Source organism: Trachymyrmex septentrionalis, unplaced genomic scaffold (assembly GCF_001594115.1).
Source record: "Trachymyrmex septentrionalis isolate Tsep2-gDNA-1 unplaced genomic scaffold, Tsep1.0 scaffold231, whole genome shotgun sequence".
NCBI classification, from domain to species: domain Eukaryota; kingdom Metazoa; phylum Arthropoda; class Insecta; order Hymenoptera; family Formicidae; genus Trachymyrmex; species Trachymyrmex septentrionalis.
In genome coordinates this window covers 413,392-438,737 of record NW_017305388.1, presented here as the reverse complement: position 1 = coordinate 438,737, position 25,346 = coordinate 413,392, and the positions used below count along the sequence as shown (strand labels likewise).

Genomic DNA, 25,346 nt, shown 5'->3' with positions numbered 1-25,346 from the left:
AACTTACATAGGATATATATATATATATATATATATATATATACATAAAAGTGCATAAATAAGTGCATATATAAGTGCATAAAGTCGACCAATTAAATGTCTCATATAAGCCATATTATTGAGATTGTATATTTGATTAATCAGAACGATAAAGATAATTTATTCGGATTGATATAATTTCAATCAATCTTTAAATTCTATTTACTCCTATTTTTTGAATGTATAAATTATATACAGTAAACCTTTCTAAGAATTAGACGTGATTGATGAATCATTTTGTAAGTAAGCGGAACTGTAAAAAAACGGATCCTTCTCTAATAAGTATATAAAAAAATATTAAAGATAGTTTGATATTTGTAAGTTTTATTATAAAAAAATTGGAATTGTATTATAATTTTATTTAATTTTGAAAAATCTGTTCATTATATTAATATCTTCGATATAATGCCTATTCATTTAGGGTAAATATAAATAGTTTTTAAACATCTAAATATATTCATAGTCGATATTTTTGCTCAGTATTAATAAATTTATTTCAGTGTTTCAGAATGTTTATCAACATTATTATTAAATTGACGATTAATTTAACTTGTAGAATCATTTCATAGCATTGATCATTAAAATAATAATCTACACTTCTGATTAATTTACTGTTGATTTTTTCACATTGCTTAATTTATGCTAACTTGTTGGAATTTAAGGAGTTTAACATATTTCTCTACAATATGCTTAGTGGTATTTACTTAACGAATTTCATGGAACTTTGTTCTATATTATGTTAATTTGCGTTTAAGATATTTATTTATTTATTATATTTTTATACGGATATTTATATGCGAAGGTATTTATTGATTATATTTACATACTGAGGATGGCTCAAAATAGGGCCGAAAAATATATCTTTCGCTTGGTTAATAAATAATGCACACACTACTACCCGGTATTGGCATTTCTCTTCTTTAATTTGTTAGATTTAGTCTTCAAAGAGCTTATAATTTTATTTGCTTTATTATTGTGATATTATTAGGTCTACAAATAAGTTCTGACTATTTTTTATAGAAAATTGGTTTATTTATAAAAACCTAAAGCACGTGTCAGGCTTAAAAATAATCTCCATCACTTTCAACACATTTTTGCCGTCTCTCGGGCAGCTGGCGAATCCCTATTCGGAAGAATGATGGTGATTTTGATTCAATAAATTCGGTTATGGAATTTTCGACTTCTTCGGGTATTTGAAAGTGCGTAAAATGAGATGATGCTATAGAGAACGAAAGAAGTGGCAATCTGTAGGGAAATCTGTATTCTCCATATTTGGAGAATAAGTCGCATGATAAAGAATTTCCCAGCCCAAAAAGTATAGATTAATTCTTTGGTTGCTATCGCCGAATGGGGCCGTGCTTTATCGTGCAGCAGTATCACCTGACGAGTTCCTTGGTCGGTATAAGATCGTTTTTGTTCGATTTTGTCACTTAATCGCATCAATTATTGATAACGCTCAGACGTTAGTTTCCCCAGATTTTAGCAACTCAAAGTATAGTACACCTTTCATATCCCATCAAATGCATAATACTTTTTTCGAGTGAATATTCGGTTTTGCAATTGACGTTGACGGTTCGTCAGGATAAACCTATGAATTTTTCTTTTAGGATTCTCGTATAAGATCCACTTCTCATCACCAGTTACAATTTTAAACAGAAAATCCTTCTGCTTAAATCTTAACAACAGGTAAATTGCTGTGTCGTAGCGCTTTGTTTTCTGAGCTGAACACGTGCGGAACCTAACGACCAGCCTTCTGTATTCTTCTCAGCTTCTGCTATCAATGGGAATTCGCTTGTTGAGTGACACCGAGTTTGTTCAGCCTTTCATATTTGACAAGGATTTTCTTGCAACAGCTGATCCAATTCCTCGCCTTCAACTTTTTTTGGTGCTTCCGAACAATATTGATCGGAAAGATTGAAATTATCCATCTGAAACTTTTTGTACCATCTTTTGCACGCACTTTCAGACACATTTTCTCCTAAAGCGGAACAAATTATTTCTTTCGCTTCGAGAACACTTTTTTTTTAATTAAAAAGCGAACAGAATACAATGCCTCACGTGGTTGTCGATGACAACGTGTTCACTTTTAAGGTTTGTGAGATTATGTCATATAAGATTTCCATATGTATATATAATATATTTTTTTTTAAAGGTTAGTATTGTGAATCTTCAAAGCAGCGGGAAAAAGATTTAAATTTATAATAAAGTTACAGTTGATTAATTCAGAGAGATCAGAATTTATTTGTAGACCTAATATTTCAACTTCAGTTTTACTAATTGCGTTTCATGTCCAACAGTACGCAATGTGTAATTTAAATAACTAAAAGATGTATTCAAAATTTATTATATATTATATTATGCACCAAAATCTAGTCTTGATCGTATTGATCCTTTCTTTACTCATTTGATTTGTTCATACACGATATAGATTAACTTATTACACTATTCGTGACAAAAAATGACTTTTTTCAAACATTTTTTCAAAACAAGACTAGTCATTTTTTTATAATTTTTAGATAAAACTTTCCCTTTACACAGTCAGTCCCAAATGATCTCCTTGACCTTGCCTTTGATTCTCAAAAAGATCACTGATCTTTTCCGTCGCTCATTATTCATTAAAAAGTAATGAACAAAACAATTTTTATGAATAGCACGCAATTTTGAAATACAAGGTACATATTTCGGCAGTATTTTCCCTTGACAGGGGGAAATGGGGAGGTAGGCCTCGCTTTACGTGGAAAGTCGTGTGCCCCTTGGCAGGGGGCTTTAAAAACAAATTCTCTGCTTTAAAAATACAAATTTTCGGTTTTAAAAACACAAATTTTTTTAAATATAATTTTTATATTTATGGTAGAGAATTTGTTTTTAAAGGAGAGAATTTATGTTTGAAATATTTGAGCAATTGAAGCAGAAAATCTTATTCTAGTCTCACTTACACAGTCTCATGTTCTTCTATACCACTGATGTGTTTGAAAATTACTATTCATAAAAATTGTTTGTTCATAACTTTTTAATGAATAACGAGTGACGGGAAAGGTCAGTGATCTTAATCTCCTTGAGAATCAAGGTCACTTGGAAGTTATTTGGAGCTGGTTGTGTAAAAGGAAAGTTTTGCCGATTTTAATTTAATCTTCAACTTACATGCCTCGTTTTAGAATCTTAATTTACATGTCTGAGTCCAAGTCACTCATGGCATCTTTGATTAGGTCTGTAATTATCATAAATCTCAATAGAAAATATTTTTTTTAATGAAATGCCAGAATGTATAGAATCAAAATATCAAAATATAAAACGGTTTTGATAATAATTGAAAAAATTATGCCAAAAAATATTAAAAAACAATTTGTGAAGAATGCAATAATCATTTTTTTTTTAAATCATATCTGTATGTTAAAAAAAGATACAGATAAAAATAAGTAGTGTTTTGAAAAAAGAAAAATATGAAGTAAAAAAAAAAACGTATCGATTTATTCCAAAAAGTACTATTATTTGTGCGATTGAAGTAAGGGCATTTTTATATATGCCCAGAAAAATGATATCGAAGGCATGTCAGGTATTTTTTTCTTTAAAAAAAATTACAATGAAAATATTTTATATTAAATATATAATAATTTCGACATTATTTACTCACGATTTTATAACTCCGAGAAAATAGAGCGATCGTTTCATCAAGACACCTCTCACACAAAAATGTTTTTTGGCAATAAATATATGTATGTATAAATATATATATTTTAATTATAAGACAACATATAATATATACTTGAATATAGCACTAATAAACAGGCACTTATTAACTAAAAACGAATTTTCACTTTCAGCAAAAGTCTATTGAATTTACATTTGAAATGGATTCAAGTCACCCAAGCCAACTTTTATTGCATCACAATTAGCATCAAAACAACAACGAAACAATTGCATCACGGCGATCGACAGAGAAAGATTCCAAGTTTTTTATCCCCTTCACTTCAACTCTGCAATATTAATCTTACAAAAATAGCGGCCGATTTAAATTTTCACTCGGGTCTAAATGACGCACTCACACAATTGAGGGTTAATATTTTGAATACTAAATATGATCTAAATTGTTCCATTACGTAATAAATTTAAGAAATTAGAGTTGTAAAAAGGGCTGCTTTCATGTATTTTGTCATATTACAACTACGATATGTTATGTACTGGAGAAGTTTTACTGCAATCAAAGTATAAGTACATATATTGTTAGGGATTTTCAGACTTCAAAAAAATTGTTTAGTGTTGATAACATATTTATGTTTAACATGGTTAAATATGGGATTTATTGTAGAAAAGTTGTAAATTGATTTATTGATGATTTAAATAGTTTTAAACTGTGTTCATCTAAACTTAAGAGGATTTGTAGATTGCTGAATATAAATTCGATATCAAAATTGATAAATTCAAAATGGTAGATTAAATATGGCAATCATGATTTTGAATTTGTCAATTTTAACATCAGATTCGTATTCAGCAATTTGAAAAAGACGCTTAGAAGAAATTTAATTTAAACATAAAAGCTATTTGGTAAATCAACAATTAACTAAGTAGTTCACAACTGTTCTTCAGTTGCAATAGTCTCCATATTTAATTATGACTATTTTATTAATCATAATCGATATTGAAAAATCTTTTTTAAGGTCTGAAAGTCCTAATAACATAACTAATTATAATTGCAATATTTCTCCAGCATGTCACATATCACAGTTTTAATATCGTAAAATATATGAAAATATGCCCTTTTTTACAAACTTTAACTATAAATTTTTCAAAATTGTAACGTGATAGAGCAAACATTGAAAACTATGATTCTTATTCAGTCGAACAAATTAAACTATAGGAAGTGACTAGTCTCGTTCTGGTGATTTTTTATGTCGGACAATGTCGAGAAAAGAATATTCGGGTATTCTTTCACGTGTACAGCGGTAAACTCGAGTTTTTTCTAATGAAAAATTCCCATTGGTTTCTTTTTACACATTCGTTACCACGCGACATGTATATCATGTGATGCTCCGATCCTCGTGACACAGACAGACTAATATCACGTACGCGTGACGGCGATAATTATCTAAAATTAATTTTTGTACACGCACACATACACACAGTTCGAAACTGAGCGCCGCTCGTGCTAACGGCACGATGAAGTCTCAGATCCGTCTAAAATTTTAGGAAGAAGCATAGAGTCTTGCATAACGCATAACGTACAGTGCATAAGAAAATGAACCAATTGAAGTCTGTTATTTCCTTCCTTTCCATAAAATAAAAGAAATAAATCTGATTCATGACCGACATTATTTTACTCACCCCAAAAAAAGCTGGAAGGTTTTTTGAGTTTCACTCGCCAAAAAATTTGTGGATTTTTTGGATTTTATTGGAATTATAGAAAAATAAATTTTTTAATTAAAAATAAATAAAAGGAACGTATTTATAAATATCTAATAAATATATGTATACTAAACTGAATTAATAATTTAATATTTGAAACTTTCTCTGTTTATAATATCCAAATAAATATTAATACATATTGTTCATAATATGTAGTGTCATCATTTCTCCCTTTGTCTCATAACAGAAATGTTTTTTCTATGTCTAAAATTCATTATTAATATTTTTACAAAATATTATTCTCATATAATATTATTTGAATATGTAATTAAATAATGATAAATACAAAACGTAAACTAAATATTAAGTGAAAAAAATGTCGAATAATTAATTGTATAAAAAAATCCAAAAAACCGTCAAAAACCCATAAAAATACTCACTGAGCTGAATTATATTTTAACAAAACCCGGGTTTTTTCAAGCCCTGTTGAGTGAATAGGCAGTTTGCAGTTTGAAAAAATAATACATTTTTTTTACCGTCTCGATAGTCTAAAGGCTTAGGACGCTCGCACGGAATGCAAGAGATCCGGGTTCGACTCTCGGCCGAGGCAATATTTTTCGCAATAAGTTTATTACAATTTTTAAGATTTGGGAAAATTTGGGGGGATTATCAGAATGATTGTGTGAATCCGATAATTTCATCGGCTCTCAATTTATTTCTGAAAAATTAATTCAATTAATTCAATTTAAATTAATGTTAGTTCAACATCTTAACATTCGGAACTGTAAGGCGCTTCGTATTTAAAGTTTGGACATTTTTTTTTGTTTATTATGGAAATATACATTATTATAAATTTATGTATAAATTAATGTATAAATTTATAATTTTAATAAAATTTGTAATTTTTAGCAATAGATAGGTACTAATAAACTAAAATAAAGTTTAACAATATTTGAAATTTGAGAAAACAATTTTGATTGGCTACCAAATGACGTCACACTGCAATAAATCGTCTGCAACCGTCTGCTTGGAAGGCTAAAGCGAAATCTTAAAATTCTCTTCTTAAAAATCTCTTTATAAATTAAGAATATTAAAATAAAATGTCAAACCAACTGATCCAGGATTTATTAAAATCGATTCAACGAATTTACCATAAATAATTGTATTTATGGTTTGGGAGTATATTGTTAGAGAGAGTGATGAGTGATATAATATTCCAGAAGCTCGAGAAATAAAACCAACTTTGTAAATATATTTTTATTATTACAGTGGTAATTTTTTTTCAATTTTATTCTAAGTAGCATAAATAAATATTATAATTAATGTAATGTATAAGTAATGTAATATAATCTGATCATCAAGAGAAAAATACTGATTCCGCTATAGCGGAGTATAGCCTATAAGTTATGTTAGCATCAAACAGGAAAGTTCTATTTGTGCAGTAAAAGGAACAATCTGAATACAGAGTTCTACAAAAAAAATTATACTGTAATTTGTATTGTTGATGAAGAAAAAGAAATAGTTCAATAAAATGCCTGAGTATGCAGCATCAGGTTAAAATATTTGAGAGCAATAGTTTAAAAAACAACTAAATTTTTATTTCATAAAAATAACAATTCAATAAACAGTCGTTTAAATATCCTTATATAATAATCACTTGCGATTTTAAAAATACAAAGTAAAAATAAATCCAAGATCAAAGTTTATATAGTATATGTATACATATATATATAATATAATATATATTATATATATATATATATAATACATATTTTTAACAATATAAATATATAAGTTTCTATAAATAAATTGAATTTAATTATAGGAGAATGTATAGCATTCTTAATATTAAGAATTTTAAGAAGGATTAATAGACTATATGAGTCTGCATCTCCAACTGAAAGCACTTGAATATTATTGGAGAAAATCAGTCTTGTCTAATGTTGCAATTTCAAAAAAATTTATTACAACTAATGAGATGACAATGAATTTTGAATTCTACGACTGAAAATTTAGGTGACAACTCTAATTTCATAAAGTAATCAAACAAGCCAAAGCAAAACAAATAGATAATAATCAGTTGTCGAGAAACACATATTATTAGACATAAAGAGGAAAGAACGATTTACTATCAATTTACTATCAATTAATAAATATTATCAATAGAAAAGAACAGTTTATACATTATCAACTTATCAGTTAATGTTTAACTTTTGTTAATCTAACTAAAAAATATTCATTGCCAGTTGATAATTTCCAGTTAATATAAAGTTTGCAAAAGAAAAAATATTTGAAAATTAAAAAAGCAAGTTATTCTAATAAATTCTATTAATTTAAGATTATAAATATTTAAAACATATAATTTACATATTGAAAATATGTTTTTTTATTAATTATGAATTATAATTTTAAAATAATTTTACAAATTCCCAAAATACCTTTACATTTGACATTCAATGTTTTAACTTACATTTTAGGTTATGTTGGATATTTTTACATGGACATGATTAATATTTTTATAATTATTACAATTAAAGAGCATAAAAAACATATTTTATATAATACGTGCATCGAAATAATCTTTACAACAACAATAATTCCATTTTCCTGATTCATCAACACGATGTGCACTTTTAAACTACTTTTTTCACATTTTCAGCTTGAAGCGCATAAAAGGATAATTTTTTTTCTGATGTTTTAGTTGTTGTGCTTTTATACAAAGTAAAATATGTTTTGTACGTGTTTCTTTTGCTCATTTTTAAAATAAATTAATTTCCTACTGAATAATTGTTTCGTTGTTGCAGTGTGACGTCACAGCACGTCCGGGAGAGCTCGGTCGTATCCGGACCGTCTTCGGCATTTCAAAATAATGCAATACTTTATTATTTATTTTCTTGCACAATTTAGGTTAAAAAATTATTAAAAAATTACATTTAAAGGTAAAATATATATATACATATTATAAAATGCAATATTTTTCAAAAGTTATGCAAACTCTCGATTGAGTGATTTTTTTATACTTGACGCATTACCCCACAAACACAATAGAGTAGTAAGTCTCAAAAAAGCCTTAAGGAATTCAATTATAGTTAATTATTCTTCTCACATTCGACTGTGATTGATCAATTTCTTAAGCTTATTCTATAATGTGTTCTTTGTTTCCTATTTCATGCTTTTTACTTCTCGCTTTTTTCTTTCCTTTGCGATTTAACGACAATTGTATTTCTTACTACTGTTTCCTGTTTCTTCCGACATTTATTAACTTTTATCTCAGGCGACAGAAAACAAAAAACCAAATAAGAAATAAAAAGACAAGATGTAAGAAAATAGCAAAAAAAAACAAGAAACAAAAAATTCATTGTAGAATAAGCTTTAAGGCTTAAGGCTTACAATTCTTATCTTGTGTTTGCGGGGTTATGCGTTATGCAAAGGTCTATGCTTCGGCTTTTAACGTCAGACGCGACGGCTATCCTTCCATAACTCTGCATCACCGTGATTTCATGCTATGATAAACTACTGGTGATTTCCGAGATGTAAAACGTAAATAATGATGACTCTCAAAACTCCGACTGACTACGCGGATTCATTCATTTTTTTCTCACACGCTAAGGAGTATCCTACGTCGCATGGCATGCATCGCTGTGATTTTCATGCGTGGATGATAAAAAGAGAGGAAGAAAGATCGATCACGCACACATTTGCATTCCCCGAGTTCGATTTTGTTTCTTCTCTTCCTTTCCATCTCGTTCCTGTTCTTCTTTTGAGGACGGACGAAATGAAGGACGTGCAACCGGGATATGACGAGAGAGAGAGAGAGAGAGAGGGGGGGGGAGGGACAACGCCCCTGCATCGCAACTGGATCCTCTCTATCGACGATCGACGGAAAGGCTGATTCGCGCGCTAATATTCACTCGTCTCGCCACCGCGCCGAGGACAGCGCTGTAACGAGATAATCGAGAATAAGTTTTGCGATCGTTCTACCAGGCGGAAATCAATTCTGAAGCATCCTAAGGCCCCAGGCGAATCACGTACATAGCCGCACATATACGCGTTTTAATAAATTAAATTACGTATTGAATTATATAAATTATATAATTTACAAGTAAAATAGGTTCTCCAGATATTGCTAGAGATGGAAGAAAATATTTCTTGCTCTTTTTTCAACAACAAAAAAGGAAATGTGTGAAAATATATCTACTATATATCTACACGTTTAAATAAAATACGTACATGAAATGTCATACTAATTGGCTTGTATAATACATTTGTTTTTAACAAAATTGATACTTACGTGGTATAGAACTAATGTATTTATTAATCATTAAAGCCTGAAAATTACACAATTAAATAGTATGACATTTCGTACACTACTCTCTACATATTCAGGGCAGGGCATTTCAAATACTTTTAATAAAACATAGCTTTAATAAATACAAGTGTATTTTGTATTTCAGCGGAACACATGAAAATATTTTGTATTTCAAATACTATTTGTGTAAGAATGACAATCAATCTTATTATTTAAATTACGAAATACAAGAAAACTTTTAATCTTTCAGTTTTAAATACAAAATACGTAATCACTTTCATGTGATCCACTGAAATAAAAAACTGTTTTAAATAAAAGTAACGTAAATACATGTCCAGCCCTGTATATATTTTACAGACGGAATTCCGGACGTTGCTAAACGGAAAAAAACATCTGCTTGGACCTGCTTTTCCAAATCTACGTTCGGAAATACCTGCACCCGAACGGTCTCATGTATTATTTTACCCTCGTTTAACATACAATGAACAAGAATAAAATGAGCCATAAGACCACTCGGTATTTCCAAACGCAGCCAAACGGGGGTATCGTAAAAATGTACATTAAAAAAAATTTCTGATCGAAAATCTGGACGAACCAAACAATTCTGATTACGTCAATCAGACTTCTGGTCATCTCAACTAGAGAAGAATTATAATAAAATTATGTATAATAAATACAATTATAAAATTCTGATTCCACCATTTTTAACCAAAATTCTAATTAGCGTAATCATCACTTTTTTCCAGTGTAATTTAGCGGCGAACCGAATTGAAAGATCGTAAAAAAGTATGACGCCCGTGAAAGATTCCACTCGGAATCCTTCGAGATTGCGCTGCGCTAGAAATTCCGCGAGCAGCGCGAATCCACGTAAATTATCAAGACTACGTCCCCGCGTCTCGAGAGAGAATGCAAAAAGGCGCATACGCGCGTATCTTGAAGCCTCTCACACTACGCATTGGAGACTGAGAACTGCGAATTAGAGATTAGAATTCTCGATCAGTCAGATAATTTTAATTTTTAATCCATTTCATTTTAATTAGCTTCGTTTAGAACTCTAATCTTTCATTCGCAATCCTCAATACATAGTGCAATTTAAAGGGAAAGGCAGCCCAAGCACTTGTTTTCTCGACCTAGTTTTATTGTCCGCCCTTATAAAAACGGACATATACCTAGTAAAGAGAAACAATAATTGCGCCATATTAAAAAAAAAAAAAAACATCAACTCTAACGACCAAGCGGAATACCGGGCGGAAGAGCAGTGAATTTGCAGTGCTGGTCACTGATAACGTCACATGCGGTAAAATCCAGAATCCTTTGGCCATAATATCTGCTGACGTTCGTTGTCACGAGAAGGGCAAAACACACGGATCCTGTACAAGGTGTGCTTTCGCGAGCAATTTTGTTCCTCGAAGATGGAGATCGTGCGATTTAGAATCGTCGGCGCACCGCCTCAAATCAAGGGGACTCGTCGAGAGGGAGGGAAACGACGCGACGCAAATAAGCATCAGCCACGGCTTAACCGACTCGCTCGACCGGTTGGAATTGCATCTTCTGAATCTCGCGATGGATGAATCACACTCGAGGACACGCGCCGAATCGCTTCTAGGTCGCTTAGTCGCTACTCCATGGCGACAGAGCCAGCTGATTCCGCGCGCTTTCCGCGGGAAGGAGACTCGGCGAGAAGCCGCCTTGAGAATGTTTGAGGAGGCTCGCGAGGACTTCACTTTGTCGGGATTCGGCTGCTACTCACCGTCTCACTCCGAGGATCGTGGGTACGAACCGCGATTGCGACACGCAGTGTTTTTGAAGTCGTTGTCTGCGATACAACGCTTGTTGAGAGCAAAGAGAGAAATGCACGGCCACGGAATGGCCTCTCGATCGGACGAAGCTGAACGAGGCCAGATGAAACCAACAAGTTACCGAGTAATCGAGCGACGGTAGGCTATGACGCCGAACAACGATATCGAAATTGCTAAACGGCACTAAGCAATGCCGACTGACGCCGATCGACGACTGATTTCTATCGAACCGTCCGCGGTCAGCGGTGAAATGCGACTCGCGCCGCGATCGACCCGCCATCTCGCGATGCGATACTAGAGATGGGCGATTAAAATCGATCTTTTTATTCTCGATTTTCAATTTTTTGGATCGATTGTCATGTTAAATCGCATTGTCTCGGTTAAATTCGCAGATCGATTCTTTCACGGAAAAATCGAATTGAAAACTTCGACTTCGATAGCGAGCGACGCGAGTGTGCCACCGACGAGATACTATTAAAGACCAACATCCTTACAGGAGTTTGCGTCCTTGAGAATATTGAAGTGCATTAATGCCCGTTTCCACCAATGTAGATTAACTTTAATCTCAGTTCAACTTACTTTTCGTCTTTTTTTAGTTCTAAAGATTAGAAAAAGACGAAGAGTAAGTTGAACTGAGTTTAAAAGTTTAAAGTTAATCTACATTGGGGTGAAAATGAGTATAAGAGTTAAAAACTTATAATATTGTATTAATTTTATGATTTATTAGTTTAATAGACGTATTTATGCATTTAAAACTCAATAATATTCGATTTTTCTTTACAATTGTGATTTCAGTGCTATCAAAGCTTATCAACGGAGATGATAACTGAAGAGAAAAAATTGTAATTTTTCTGCAATATATAGGATATTAACTTTACAAGTATGCATATTTATTTATGGAACATTTATATAATAAAAAATCATGAATTTAATAATGCATGATTTAATATTAAAATATTTATCCAAAGAACTGGAAAGGATACGGGCAGTAGGAGTCAAACGCAGAAGACATCGCGCAAATAATATATAAATATATGAAGTGTGAAACTTCTTTATTCACTACGCGCTTACATATTTCGGCTCACTTTTGAGCCCTCCTCAGAGACAACAAAAATTAACATACATAAATTATGAATAAAAAATTATCCTATCATGGTGAGCACCCCTACCTCGAGAATATAAATGCCAAAAAGAATGAAATAAAACGAAAAAAGAAAAAAGACAGATGAATGAAAAAAAAGGAAATAATGGAAATATCAAAATAGAAATTGATCAATCACAGTCGTCAATTTCCAACTTCTGATTTATGACTTATGACTTATTGTAAAATGGCTATAAGAATTTGAATACAAGAATTGTCGGAACACTTAAGGCCGCAGACTTTTGCATAACGCATAATGCGTAGTGCATAAGCGAATCAATTAATCAGAATCTTTTCTTTCCTCCCATTCCATAGAAAAGAAGAATTTTGATTGGTTGATTCCCTTATGCACTATGCATTATGCTTTATGCAAGAGTCTGTGTTGCGACTATTACTTAGGCCCGTTCTACAATCAGTCGTATGTCAGAGTCGGGCGTTATACGCATGCACACTGGATTGCCGGCTGTCGAATAAAGTTGTCGCAAGTCGGCTGTCGTTGTCGGAATAGAAGATGGTCAATTCCCATCTTTTCCGACTAGATGAAACATAACCTTCGGACACATTTGTGTATGGATAAACAGATATTTTTATACGGATATATTTATATTATATTATAGAATCCCACTGAATGTAGATGAAATAATTATTGATTTTGTTCGCGAAAATCATTGCTTGTATGATAAATGCGATGTGAATTATAAAAATGTTAGCAAAAAAAGAGATCTGTGGCAAAAAATACCCACAAATTTGAGAAACTGTTATGATATAAATGTATCAGGTAATTTTTTATTTGTTAAATTATTATTATTTAATATAAAAATTTTTCAGCACATTAACACTCTTATAATGATATCAGATTGAAGATTGAAAATTTGCTTGTTAATTTAATTTAACTTGTGATATTATTGCAATAGTTTAATTGCGTTTGATAAAGTCCGGAAAAATTCGGCACGCAGTTTGAATAACTACAAAAACATGGTATATATGCATGTTAGAATATGATAATTCACTGTGAATTATTTAGACATTTTGAAGATCTATAGCTTTGACCGTCATAGACTTGAATATGCTTATATTTAAGTATTTAAAAATATTTTGTAATTTAATTCTTTTGCATCAAACTTAAGAAATGCCTACAAAAGTTGACACTGGGTGAATTCGTGTATATAAATTTATTCAAGTTTAATAACTTGAATAATATATATTTCAATCATCATTTTGATCCTTTTCAAAATATTATAAAACTAATTAAATCAGTACATAGTAGTCTCGTCAAGCAAGGAGTGACATTCTACAATTACATGTGTTGTCCATATGTGGTTGTGTAAAATTTGTTACAAGTCCGAGTATACATTTAATTTTCAGATTAAATGATAAGCATATTTGTGATAATATGAGATTTCCACCATTTTCTTGTACCTTTCTTTTTACGTTTCTTTAAAAGTAATCTTATTTTTATAATTTGTGTCCAAATTAATAATAAATTTGAATATATATTCAACGTTTCAATATCTTTTACATTTGTTCCGACCTTCCGACTTCGATCAACGACTCAATTGTAGAATAGCAAGTCGTATTCATGTTCGACATATAACATACGACAAACGACTAGCGACAGCCGACATACAACTGATTGTATAATGGGCCTTAGAGATTGAAGTTATAGACATAAGTAATGCACAAGTTTTGGCGTATGACATACGACTTATTGCCATCTGTTGGAGACACGGCAATAAATTGTACGTTATATGGGAAAGCCTTGTGCCTTACTTACGTCTACAACTTAAATCTAGGTAAGTATTACGATAATTCTTGTGCTTAGACCTTTATGACAATTCTTATGCTCAGACCCTATACCCGCATTCGTAGCACAGGCACATAGATAAGAACAGTAATTTCACTTAGCCAAAAATAGAGGCAACAGTTCTGCACAATTTTCAATATGGCGCATCAATCAGTTTCCTTATTCCCTACGATTCTTCGCTCTTATAAGTACTCCCGCGCAATTACGTGTTACGATTTTACGTTTTTATATGTGCCATGGGCTTAAACACGGATCCTCATTACAGGCAACAGTGCTTTGAAACCGAACGCATATTGATGAAAAGCCGGTTGTGAAGATAAAATTTATCCCTATCGCCTGTTTTTTACCAATCAGCGTTCGGTGTCAGAGCGCTGTTGTCTGTATGAGGATCCGGGCTAAGAACAATAGTTTCACTCTGTGTCGGCACCTTTGATTTTTATGTCCCACAGTGCCATGTTGAAAATTGCGCGTGAACACTTATATAAATGTTCCATAAATAAATATGCATACTTGTACAGCTATAATATCCTATACATTGCAGAAAAATTACAATTTTTTTCTCTGCAGTTATCATCTCCGTTGATAATCAAACTTTGATGATAGCACTGAAATCATAATTATAAAGAAAAATCGAGTATTATTGAGTTTTAAATGCATAAATACGTCTATTAAACTAATAAATCATAAAATTAATATAATATTATCAGTTTTTAACTCTTATGCTCATTTTCACCAATGTAGATTAACTTTAAACTCGGTTCAACTTACTCTTCGTCTTTTTCTAATCTTTAGAACTAAAAAAAGACGAAAAGTAAGTTGAACTGAGATTAAAGTTAATCTACATTGGTGGAAACGGGCATTAATCACTTCAATATTCTCAAGGACGCAAACTCCTGTAAGGATGTCGGTCTTTAATAGTATCTCATCGTGACGGCACGCTTTATAACATCAATGTTATGAAATCATTCATAATAATTCCTCTGAAGAATGAAACGACTGTGATTGGCTAGTTTCATAACATCGATGTTATAACTTCGGCGTAAAGCGTGCCGTGTAAACGTAGTATATGATTTACAGTTAAAGCGGACAACCATTGTAGACTATACAAAGTCGATTTCTTACGTTTTTTACGAGTTATGTTAAAGTTACGGATCCCTACTGTACCTTTAAGCTTTAAAGGTCTGAGTACAAGAATTGTCGTAACACTTACTTATGCCTGTTCTACAATAGAGTCACAAATCGTAAGCCGTAAAAAATTGGCCAATCACAGTTAATCGTCATTCTATATATAGCCATTAGTCATAAATCAGAAGTTAGAAGCTGGAAATTGACGACTGTGATTGATCAATTTCCAGCTTCTAATTTCTGATTTATGACTAATGGCTTATTGTAGAATGCGTGTAAGTGTGAGAAGAATAATCAACTATGATTAGTTAATTTCTTACGACTTACCGCTTATGTTTCTATTGTAGAACAGCCTAGAGACTAAGTTGTAGACGTAAGTTACGCACAAGCTTTAGCGTATAACGTACGATTTAAGTCGGGAGCACATAGAAAAACGTAAGACCATAAGAAATAAGAATATCGTAACATTGGATTCGCTATTGACCTTACGGTCTCTACCGTTATTGAACAATTCGCTTACTAATTACGTATTACCCAGTAAACGGATTGAAATGAATTGAAATGGATTCAGATTTTCAAAGATATTGATTCACGAATGTTAAATTGAATGCTTTTCAATCCTGAATGCATTTTTATTCATTTATAGGAATTTCATGGAGCATATCTTTGTGCCTATCAATCTAAATATATTAGCTTTTTCTGTGCACAAACACACAATTGTGAATACTGTTTAATTCAAAATTTTGAATAGAAAATGCAGTTTTTCAATCCAATTGCATCCAATTGAATCTAATTGTATTCAATTAAATCTAAAAAAGTATTCGCTATTTAAAATACGCATTCGAACAGAAAAAAATCCAAAAATTTCAATCCATTTTAATCCATTCTCATTTGGATACGACCTTACGTTTTTGTATATGCCATGGGCTTAAATGGCTGAACTTATAGACATGGAAAAGTGACATTTTGATGACGAAATTTGTGCCGCATGCCATTTTGTTATTATTTGCTTAATTGTGAAAATGTGACATGTCTCGTACTTATGAAAGTCCTAAAAATGGTCAGAAACTATAGTTATCCTGAAATTTTATACATAAAAGCGTATATTTCATTTCAACAGCTGTTCAAACTGTATTTCTGCTTGAAATTAGACTCACTTTACCTATCTTTTACGACCATTTACTGACTATTAAGGAAGAAAAAGAACAATTTCTGCCCATTTTAAAGCAATCTCATCATTTACAATAGATTTATCCAAATTGTCTTTATTTACAAATAGCTTGCAGCATAAATTTACCTCATTCCTCGCTTCTGACGTCATTCCAACCGCCGCGATTACTCGGAAGGAGCCTTAAGTTATATGAAATTAACCAACTATAATCGATTTTCCTTCGAGAAGGTTCCGATTGCACACACTGCATGTTGCACACATGAGTCGCTGATTAGCCAATTTAAGAATAAAACATTCTCATTGGTAGTAAAGCAATAAAAAATTACTAGCCACCAGCTGGTATGAGTGGTGTGTGCAATCGGGATTGTGGGCAAACGAGATCCTCCCTTTTCTTCTCACACTTAAGCTACTAGGAAAATTTTATTCGAAATATATAGTATACGTAACGTATATTATAGCATATAGAGTAAAATCTTCCTCGGAGAGGAAGCTTTGGAACGTAGCCTTAACTGTGATTGATTAATGTTTTATGATTTAAGACTTAAAATTTAAGTAATAGTTTATTGTAAAAAGCATAAGAAATAAGCGACAACACGAGAAAAATATCAGGGCGCTTGATTCGAATCCCGGAGCGACCTGGTATTTTTCTTGTGTGTTATCGCTTATTTTTTACATTATATACTCAGAAGTCTTAAGTCTGGATCTACAATGAGTGCTTTCCATTTGATGATACAGGTCGACACAAGTGTCATTCTATCTTTGTCATTTTCTGAAAGGATAGAACGACGCTTCTATCGACTTGTGTCATCAAATAGAAAACGCCCAAGATGTTTTAAGCTTCAAGCTGTAAGAAATTGACTGACTACAACCGAATGCGAAGAGAATAATTTAGTGTAATTCATACATTCTTTATGACTTAAGGTTTAAAAATCTATTGTAGATCCACAGTAAAGAAACTTAGATAAATCTAAGATTGTTATGTTTAAAAAACAAAACTTTTTTTTCTGGATATTTATATATTTCATAATTTTTACCCTATATTTTAGTAAAAGCTTATTGCACAAAGTTCTGCTTATAAATTTTGAGATTATGACCTGTATTCAGAACACGCTTTTATCTCTAAAATTCTATAGTATGCGTAACGTAAATTATAGCATGTTAGCGCGCTAACATAGTTGTAAGCGCGTCTGAATATAGACCTATATCATCAAATTTAATAAACATCGAATTATTAATGTTTATTAGAAAAATCTATAAAGTCTTCGAATCATTTTTTTTCCATTTGTCATTCTATAATTACTTTAATAAATACAATGGTTTCTATATAAATAAGCATATATAAATTATGAAATACTAAATCTAAAATATGTTATAATGTTTATTCAGGAATATCCTTCATCTTATCCATATTAATAATCTTTTTCGTCAATACGTTTATCCGGCCAAAAATCAATTACAGATACTTTAAGGAGACAATCTTCATAGGAACAAGTGCTCATCAAGGTGTCTCCATTAGATATGTTTAAATTCGAAATATCCAACTGTTTTAAGAATGACCAGTCACAGCCATACGATAAACCTTTATGCTCTTTATAATTGACAACGACAGATGATAATATATCATGATTAATGATCTTGAAACCATTGTGCATACAGGCGGCGAGCAAGTATTGATGAGTAAACGGATCCCATTTTAAACGCCAGACTCCACCATCGAGACAAATCGTCGATACTGGTCGAGCGAAATTTCTCTTATCCCACAATCTTACATTCTGATCGTAACTGAAATATTTAAGCGCATATTGATCGTTTAAAGAAAAGTTTATCAAATAAATTATCCAAAATAAATTTTGCAATCATAGAAGATAAAATATGTAGATTGAATTTCTTTAATTTTAGTAATGTACAAAGAAAAAAAAAAGAAATTGATTACAAAATTCATAAGGTTTCACGCGCGTACGAAAAATTGAATGTGAAGATCTTTGAGTTTTTAAACTTTTATTTTCTTGAAAGAATGCAAAGTGATTACCGAAAATTTTTTTACCTTCCGGTTGCGAGTAAGAATTTTTTACTATGGATGCTAGTAACACCGGCAGTATATTTCTTATTTTCAACTACAGGATGAGATCCAGTTCTGCTATCAAAACATAGGAATCTATTGTCATCGCCACCTAAAATTTACCATAAATTAATTTATAAAAAAACTTATTGAGTTTTCTTACTCAATTGAGTTATAATATTCTAAATAATAAATTTGATTAGGTGCATTGTCAGTGTGCACAGTGTTAAACTTGTCATACACACGCATGCACGCGCGCACACATTGACATAAAGGTGTGTGTTTAATATAAATATAGAAATGTTTTGAGCTGCAAAATCGTCACTTTATTATACTCTGTTTGATAAAATATGTATTTTATAATTCAAAATATTTGCATACTCAATATTTGCATATTCAAAATATTGCATCACTTTTACATTTAGATTAAATCATATGGCTTTGACACCAACGCATACTAGTATGCCTAACCGCAAAAAATTGTTATTTATAAATTAAGCAAAATATATAATATAGATAGGCTGCATTCCAAAATAAATTGCCTGTGCCAAAAATCTATATAGATTCACTTTCACATAAATCATATATCATCGTACCAGAATAAAAAATTAATGGATTGCAATAATCAAAGGCGACAATCCACGCATGGAACTTGTGAGCGGGCCATGTAAAATCTTTCGTTAAATCACCCGTTTCAGCCCACGTAAAACGAGAGATATATCCTGCACTGTCGCTCACAAGAATATTTGTATTAATGATAGGATCAGAGGCAGAGCTGTTTCTTCTGGACCAATCTAGAGATAACGCCATGACATTCTCTTCATCATTTACTTTTAACTTAGTAATAAATTCTATTCTTTTTCCATCGTTTCTCAGTTGATAAATTTGTAAGTATCCCATGGAATCGACAACTGCGAGTAATATTCGAGTTTCTACAATATCTATGACATGTAACCATTTCATATCCAATATAGCTGAAGTGCATACTTGTTGCAGCAATTCTAATTCTCCACCATTTGTTATATGCAACAATAAGATTTGCCCCTGTCTATATGTAGATTTTGTGTTAGGTTCATTTTTATTTAATTTATATGTTCCACATGTTAATACATTTCGATATGGCTCTATAGGACACCATTCGACGGTGTCTGCTGGAAATTTTGTATCAAATGTAGCCAATGTACGTACATGTATTTCGTCTTCTGCCATTTCTTTCTGTCAATTATCTGGAACAAAAGGAATTTCGACATAATTTAGAGTTATTATATTATTGTCAAATGATATTTAATAAAAACTATTTGAATTTGCGGTTTTAGGACTATACATAATAAACTTAAACAAGATAGCGATTATGATTATTCTTAATTATAATCAATAAATCTTGATCAATGTATGCATGTAAAATAGTATTGAAAGCAGCATATTAATTATGAAATAAATATAGCGAAAAGATGTAAAAAAGAAAAAAACGAGAATGTATCCAATATATATGTGAAATAAACTGAAAGAAAAATATGAATTGCAATGGACACAGCTCTTTTTTTTCAATAAAAAAAATGTTTATTTCGTTATAGATATTACACAAAATTTAAATATAGGAACACATTTGTACCATTTTTTTGATATTTCTCTTATATTTATTGTAGGACCTTATACGCATCTTGTGTCTATATTTGTACTATTTGTATAATTTGTACTGTAATCGTGGATTATATACACATGTTAAGGCTTTAAATATATATCACTATTTTCACAAATTGTATTATTTTAAATTAATAAATAAATATTATTAAGAAAAGAAAAACAAATTCTTTATACAAATTATGTATATAAAGTCTATTACAAACCAAGAGCTTAAAATAAATAATAAAAAATATCACTATTACAGGACTACTTTTTGGCAGTATTTAATTCTTTCGATAATTATTATTCATTTGTTAAAAAAAGAAAGTTGTTTAGTAGCTAATTAGCTATTTAATTAAATTTAGCCAAATTGAAATATTTGATAGAAATATTCTTGGCATTAGTTTTCAATATAATCTGTGTTGCCATTATTATAATTATCATTTCAGCTTATTCTTTACCTAACAATAGCACATTACAAAATCATTATGAATTTGTTTCTATCACAATGGGATAATACTTTCCACTCAAAATTGCTTATAATATGCAAGAGGTAGCAGAACAATCATTCATTTGATTACGTTGAGCTATGTAATGACTCTTTAGATTTGTGTAAAAAATACATGGAATATTTGCTTAAGTATACAGACACAGTTACTTAGATTTCGTAAATTCTTAATACTTAAGAACATTAGCTCAGCTGATAGAGATCCTACATGATTTCGTGTAACAATAGTTAATTATCTGCTTTGCAGGTTATAGATTCAATATTGATCCTCTTTCTCATATAAATATCATTAAAGTTTTTTTCCACAAAAGATAAAAGATTTAAAGATATTTAACGCTGAATAGCTTAGAAAAATACATTAAAGTTATAACCTTTGTACTTTAGTTGTAACAGTATATGTTATCAAGAATTTTGAGTAGATCTAAAATATGGATCAATTTTTAAAACAGAATGAATACTGTTGATAATACAAGCTTCTGCACAATGCAATAAGTACTATTTCAAAAATATCCGTTTGCATCATAATATAAGGAGTTCTCTATATAAATAATGTCGTGTAATTTATTATAAAAGCACATAGTGTTATTGGCACGCTTTTCTGGCACTTTTCATAGCCTCGGCACGGCATTGTTGGACTAGATAGCATGCCTTCGTAATGTCGCGTTCAACCTTAGATAATGTTTTGTTAATATTATCGCCGGTGTAACAAAGTTTAAGATCGCGACCTAGCTGCTCTATGACTCGCAGCAACTTGCTGTATTTTGATTGAGCAGGCACGGAAGATATTGGTGCGATGCGTTGAGAAACTCTCAGCTCCGGCACCGTCAGCAACGGTTCTGTAATTTTCGCTGTCACTCCCACGTTTTTGCGTTGTTTTGTCATCTCCGAGAAGGAAGAAAGAGGCTGCGCGTTTTCCGTTTATCTTTTACAACAACCTTGAGAAACAATCGACAATCAGGTCTATGGAACGTCAGCGAGCAAAAAGATCGATCGTAGTATGCTCTAATCTTTAAGTCCATTGAATTTATTTGTGTCATATTAACACAAATATATATCGCTCTACTGAAACACAAGTCAAGCAAACGTAAATATTAAATGTGTACTATACATACCTAGTCAATCTCCCTTCGTCTGTTCTGGACCGTTTTACCAATTTTGATTTTAACTGCAGTTTAGCGAAACTTTGATTAAGGTTACTCTTAACAGTCTCAACACGAAATAATAAATAAGATCAAACTCAAGCGGCCGGTCACAAAAAAGTAGGCTTGAGACACTTTAGGAAAACCAATGGAAAATTCGGCAGATGTGATTTTAGTGCCATCACGCCTTGCGGGGAAAGTTGGGAAGTATTGACTGTCACGTGATAAACAGACCACACGTCTACTACACACATACTACACATTCATACACCGTATTTCGAGCCCACTTTCAAGCCGATATTTACAGTCAGATCTTATATTCAAGACCGTTTTAAGTATGATCTTAAGAAGTCAGAACTAATCAGAGGGCTGCATTAACGTCTTAAGACATTACTTAAGATGGTCTTGAAATAAGAATCGACTATGAATACCGGCCTCAGGACCTCGAGTTTGATCTCCTTCTTATTACTCTTAGGCTGTGGTCAAAGTCTAGTTACAAATACTTTAAAGCGTTTGATGGACTAATTAGAAGAAAGAATTTTACAAACCAATTAAAAAACGCTTCAAAGCGTTTGTAGCATCGCGTTGACCAAATCCTCAGTTTAATATTGAATGGTTTCTACGAACACTCCATCTAGAACGTTTAGCTAAACTTATAACTTGTGCAACATATCTTTAGAAAATTTAAGAATACTGATTGGTTCAGTGTTTGTTCTAATAGAAATAAGGCGCATACCGCAAAATATATATTTTTTCTTAGGGCGAAATCACACGGTGCGGAAAAGGGCAACAGAATAGAAAATGTGATTTCACTCTTATTGTCTTCGTAGTGTGTGTTATAATAAGCATCAAGTAACATATGAATAAAGGAAAGATTGTAAATAAATTACAACGTAAACGTGCTCGGAATATTTTCGAAGCAGAGGAAATGATATTAATATATTTAGTACAACAATATATAGACATTCTTGAAAATAAGAAATCTGACTCAGTCCTCCTTTTGAGAACCTCAAAAGACAAAAGGTGTATTTTTTATTATTGCCGGTGCAATAAGTTAAAGTAAAACGAATGTATATTTATTTCACTTTAACTTATTGCACTGTGTGCACTAGTTCAGAAAGTGCAGTAATAAAAAACAAACCGAATGAGAAATGTTGGAAAGTTATAGAACACTCATTTAATAATAGATCTTCTGAAGGCGAATATGGAAATTTTGAAGCTTTGAAAAGCTGTTAGGATAATTTAAAAAAAAAGATAAGAAAATTTTTTGCTGATAAAAGATTGCTATTACACACTGTTTGAACATAGAAAAGTATCCTTTTTTACTACGAAATAATTCAGCATTTTTTCCACCTGTAATAATCAAAATATAAATATAATATAATAATAAATATTATAGATAAATAAAGTAATTAAAATAATCCTTACTAAATGACTGGACATGTGTACAATCTATGCAGTCAATGACTCTTGGAAAACGAGCAACGTTATAAAAACGTAATTGTTCTTGTCTTATTTCTTGTTCGATATTTGGAAAGTGAATATAGCGAGGTCGTAGCCTAGTAATAGGCATGCACTGATCTTATAAACTATGTAATACGCAGATGTTGTGCTTACACCAGAAAAATCATTCATTGTTATAAGGAATGATCCGGTAGCATAAATGCGAAGTGTTAATAATAATTGTTCTACACGAGATATTGCATTATTTTATTTTTCAGATATGGCAAATTTATTTAACCTTGTGTTGTCATCCTCCGATAATGAAAATAATGAAGAACAATAAAGAAGACAAAGGAAGTTCAAGACCGTCTTAAGTAATGTCTTAAGACGTTAATGCAGCCTTCTGATTGGTTCGTGACTTCTTAAGGTCGTACTTAAAACAGTCTTGAATATAAAATCTGACTGTGAATACCGGCCTGAAAGTGCCGCTTGAAACACGGTGATGAATGTATAGTATGTATGTAGATACATTCGTGTGGCCTGTTATCCTGTGACAGTCAATACTTCCAACTTTTCCCGCAAGGCGTGATGGCACTAAATCACATCTGCCAAATTTTCCATGGGTTTTCCTACACGTATTTTAAGCCTACTTTTTTCATGACGGCCGCTCTCCTTATTGAAATTTATTTGTCATCTTTCCTTCATTCATTATGTTACTTGATGCTTATTATAACACTACGACACACTACAAAGCAATAAGAAAAAATATATATTTTGAAGTATGCGCCTTATTTCTATTAGAACAAACGTTGAATCAATCAGTATTTGATATTCTTAAGGGGAGAAATACATGTAAATGCTCGAAAATCAGTCATTTTTCGTGAATTATTTTGAGGGTGATAAAATAATTAAATCATTTTGCACTTTTGGCATAATTTAATGACATGTGTCAGGTAATTAAAACAATTTTTTTTTTGTTTTTTGATACAAAATGGCGGTGGTACAGTCCCTCCACGAAGGCCGTTTTTGTGAAAGACGTAAAACGGCTGCCATCGCCCAGCTTTTTCTATTGGTCTGAAATCAAAAAACAAAACATATTTCGATTACTGATGAGTTTAGGCATAGAGTAAACCTATAAAATTGAGAAAAAGTACGAAATAAAAAATTTGGTACGCTTTTTAATAACAAATTCGTATTTTCGCCTATTTTTTCGACAGTTATTGCCCGCTTAAAATTGTTTATTTATGCAAAATGTGTAATTATTTTAGGTTCACTCTGTGGGTAATTATGTTGACTAAAACCCCTCAAAATTTCAGCCCGATCGGTTAATAATTTTTTTAGGTACAGTGGCAGCCGTTTTTGAAAACGTAGTTTCGAGAAAATCGCGTTTAAAGTTTCAGGACGATAAAACTATTGGTTTTTGCGACTTACCGATCAATCAGCGATTCCAGGTGCATACAATAGCTCTTCAGCTTCCTCGAAAAGCTGATTATCTTCCAGTTGTTGCTGTTTCCTGGCAGTACGGGCAGCTTTTGTCTCGCTTTGGCTCATCCTGTTCTGTCGTGTAACGCGAGCTTCGTCCGTATTTTTAGCAAAATTGAGAGCTTGATTTCCGACAACGATGTCCAGTTGGTTCATCAGCCTCAATATTGAATTGTAGCCTTCGTTGAATACTCCGGCTGCAATGCAGGCTGATAACTCGATTATTTTTTGGCCAGAATGTAAGTGTTTGGGGGTCAATCGCCAGATGGTGGAGTTAAAGCTTTCGTTGGCGTTCTGAGTGTGACCACCCAAGCACCTTTCTAGAAGATCTTCTCTAGATAAATTCTCGTATATTGGTAAGAGG

At 31.7% G+C, this 25,346-nt stretch overlaps 4 protein-coding genes across 8 annotated transcripts in view; 1 reads left to right on the top strand and 3 right to left on the bottom strand.

Annotated features, from left to right (window-relative positions):
- Window positions 1–11,689, bottom strand: part of LOC108748563 — a 50,986-nt gene extending 39,297 nt beyond the window's left edge. For 2 of the 4 annotated variants that reach the window (XM_018486787.1, XM_018486791.1), the window contains exon 1: window positions 11,439–11,689. The gene's annotated coding sequence lies outside the window, so the exon portion shown is untranslated. Of the gene's footprint in view, window positions 1–10,932; window positions 11,081–11,438 lie in introns of those variants that run through there. The other 2 variants (XM_018486790.1, XM_018486788.1) reach the window with 2 other exon arrangements.
- LOC108748557 lies at window positions 2,095–4,140 on the top strand. Its single transcript, XM_018486778.1, has 2 exons — window positions 2,095–2,130; window positions 3,861–4,140. Exons 1-2 carry the CDS (start codon window positions 2,108–2,110, stop codon window positions 4,138–4,140), a joined length of 303 nt encoding a protein of 100 aa, XP_018342280.1. The 5' UTR covers window positions 2,095–2,107.
- Window positions 11,690–18,050: 6,361 nt separating the features above from the next.
- LOC108748558 (diphthine methyltransferase) lies at window positions 18,051–22,488 on the bottom strand. Of its 2 annotated transcripts, none has more exons than XM_018486781.1 (4): window positions 22,031–22,488; window positions 19,384–20,013; window positions 18,773–18,899; window positions 18,051–18,510 (listed from the first exon to the last, which is right to left on the bottom strand). In XM_018486781.1, exons 2-4 carry the CDS (start codon window positions 19,994–19,996, stop codon window positions 18,138–18,140), a joined length of 1,113 nt encoding a protein of 370 aa, XP_018342283.1. In that variant the 5' UTR covers window positions 19,997–20,013; window positions 22,031–22,488; the 3' UTR covers window positions 18,051–18,137. The 2 variants fall into 2 exon arrangements, with proteins under 2 accessions (XP_018342283.1, XP_018342282.1); XM_018486780.1 differs by lacking the exon at window positions 22,031–22,488 and adding an exon at window positions 21,644–21,722.
- A 2,004-nt stretch (window positions 22,489–24,492) lies between these two features.
- LOC108748556 lies at window positions 24,493–25,342 on the bottom strand (the record flags this gene model as incomplete). Its single annotated transcript, XM_018486777.1, has 2 exons — window positions 24,493–24,574; window positions 24,932–25,342. A coding segment is annotated over one exon (408 nt), but the record flags the coding sequence as incomplete, so codon positions are not given.
- Between the last annotated feature and the right edge of the window lie 4 nt (window positions 25,343–25,346).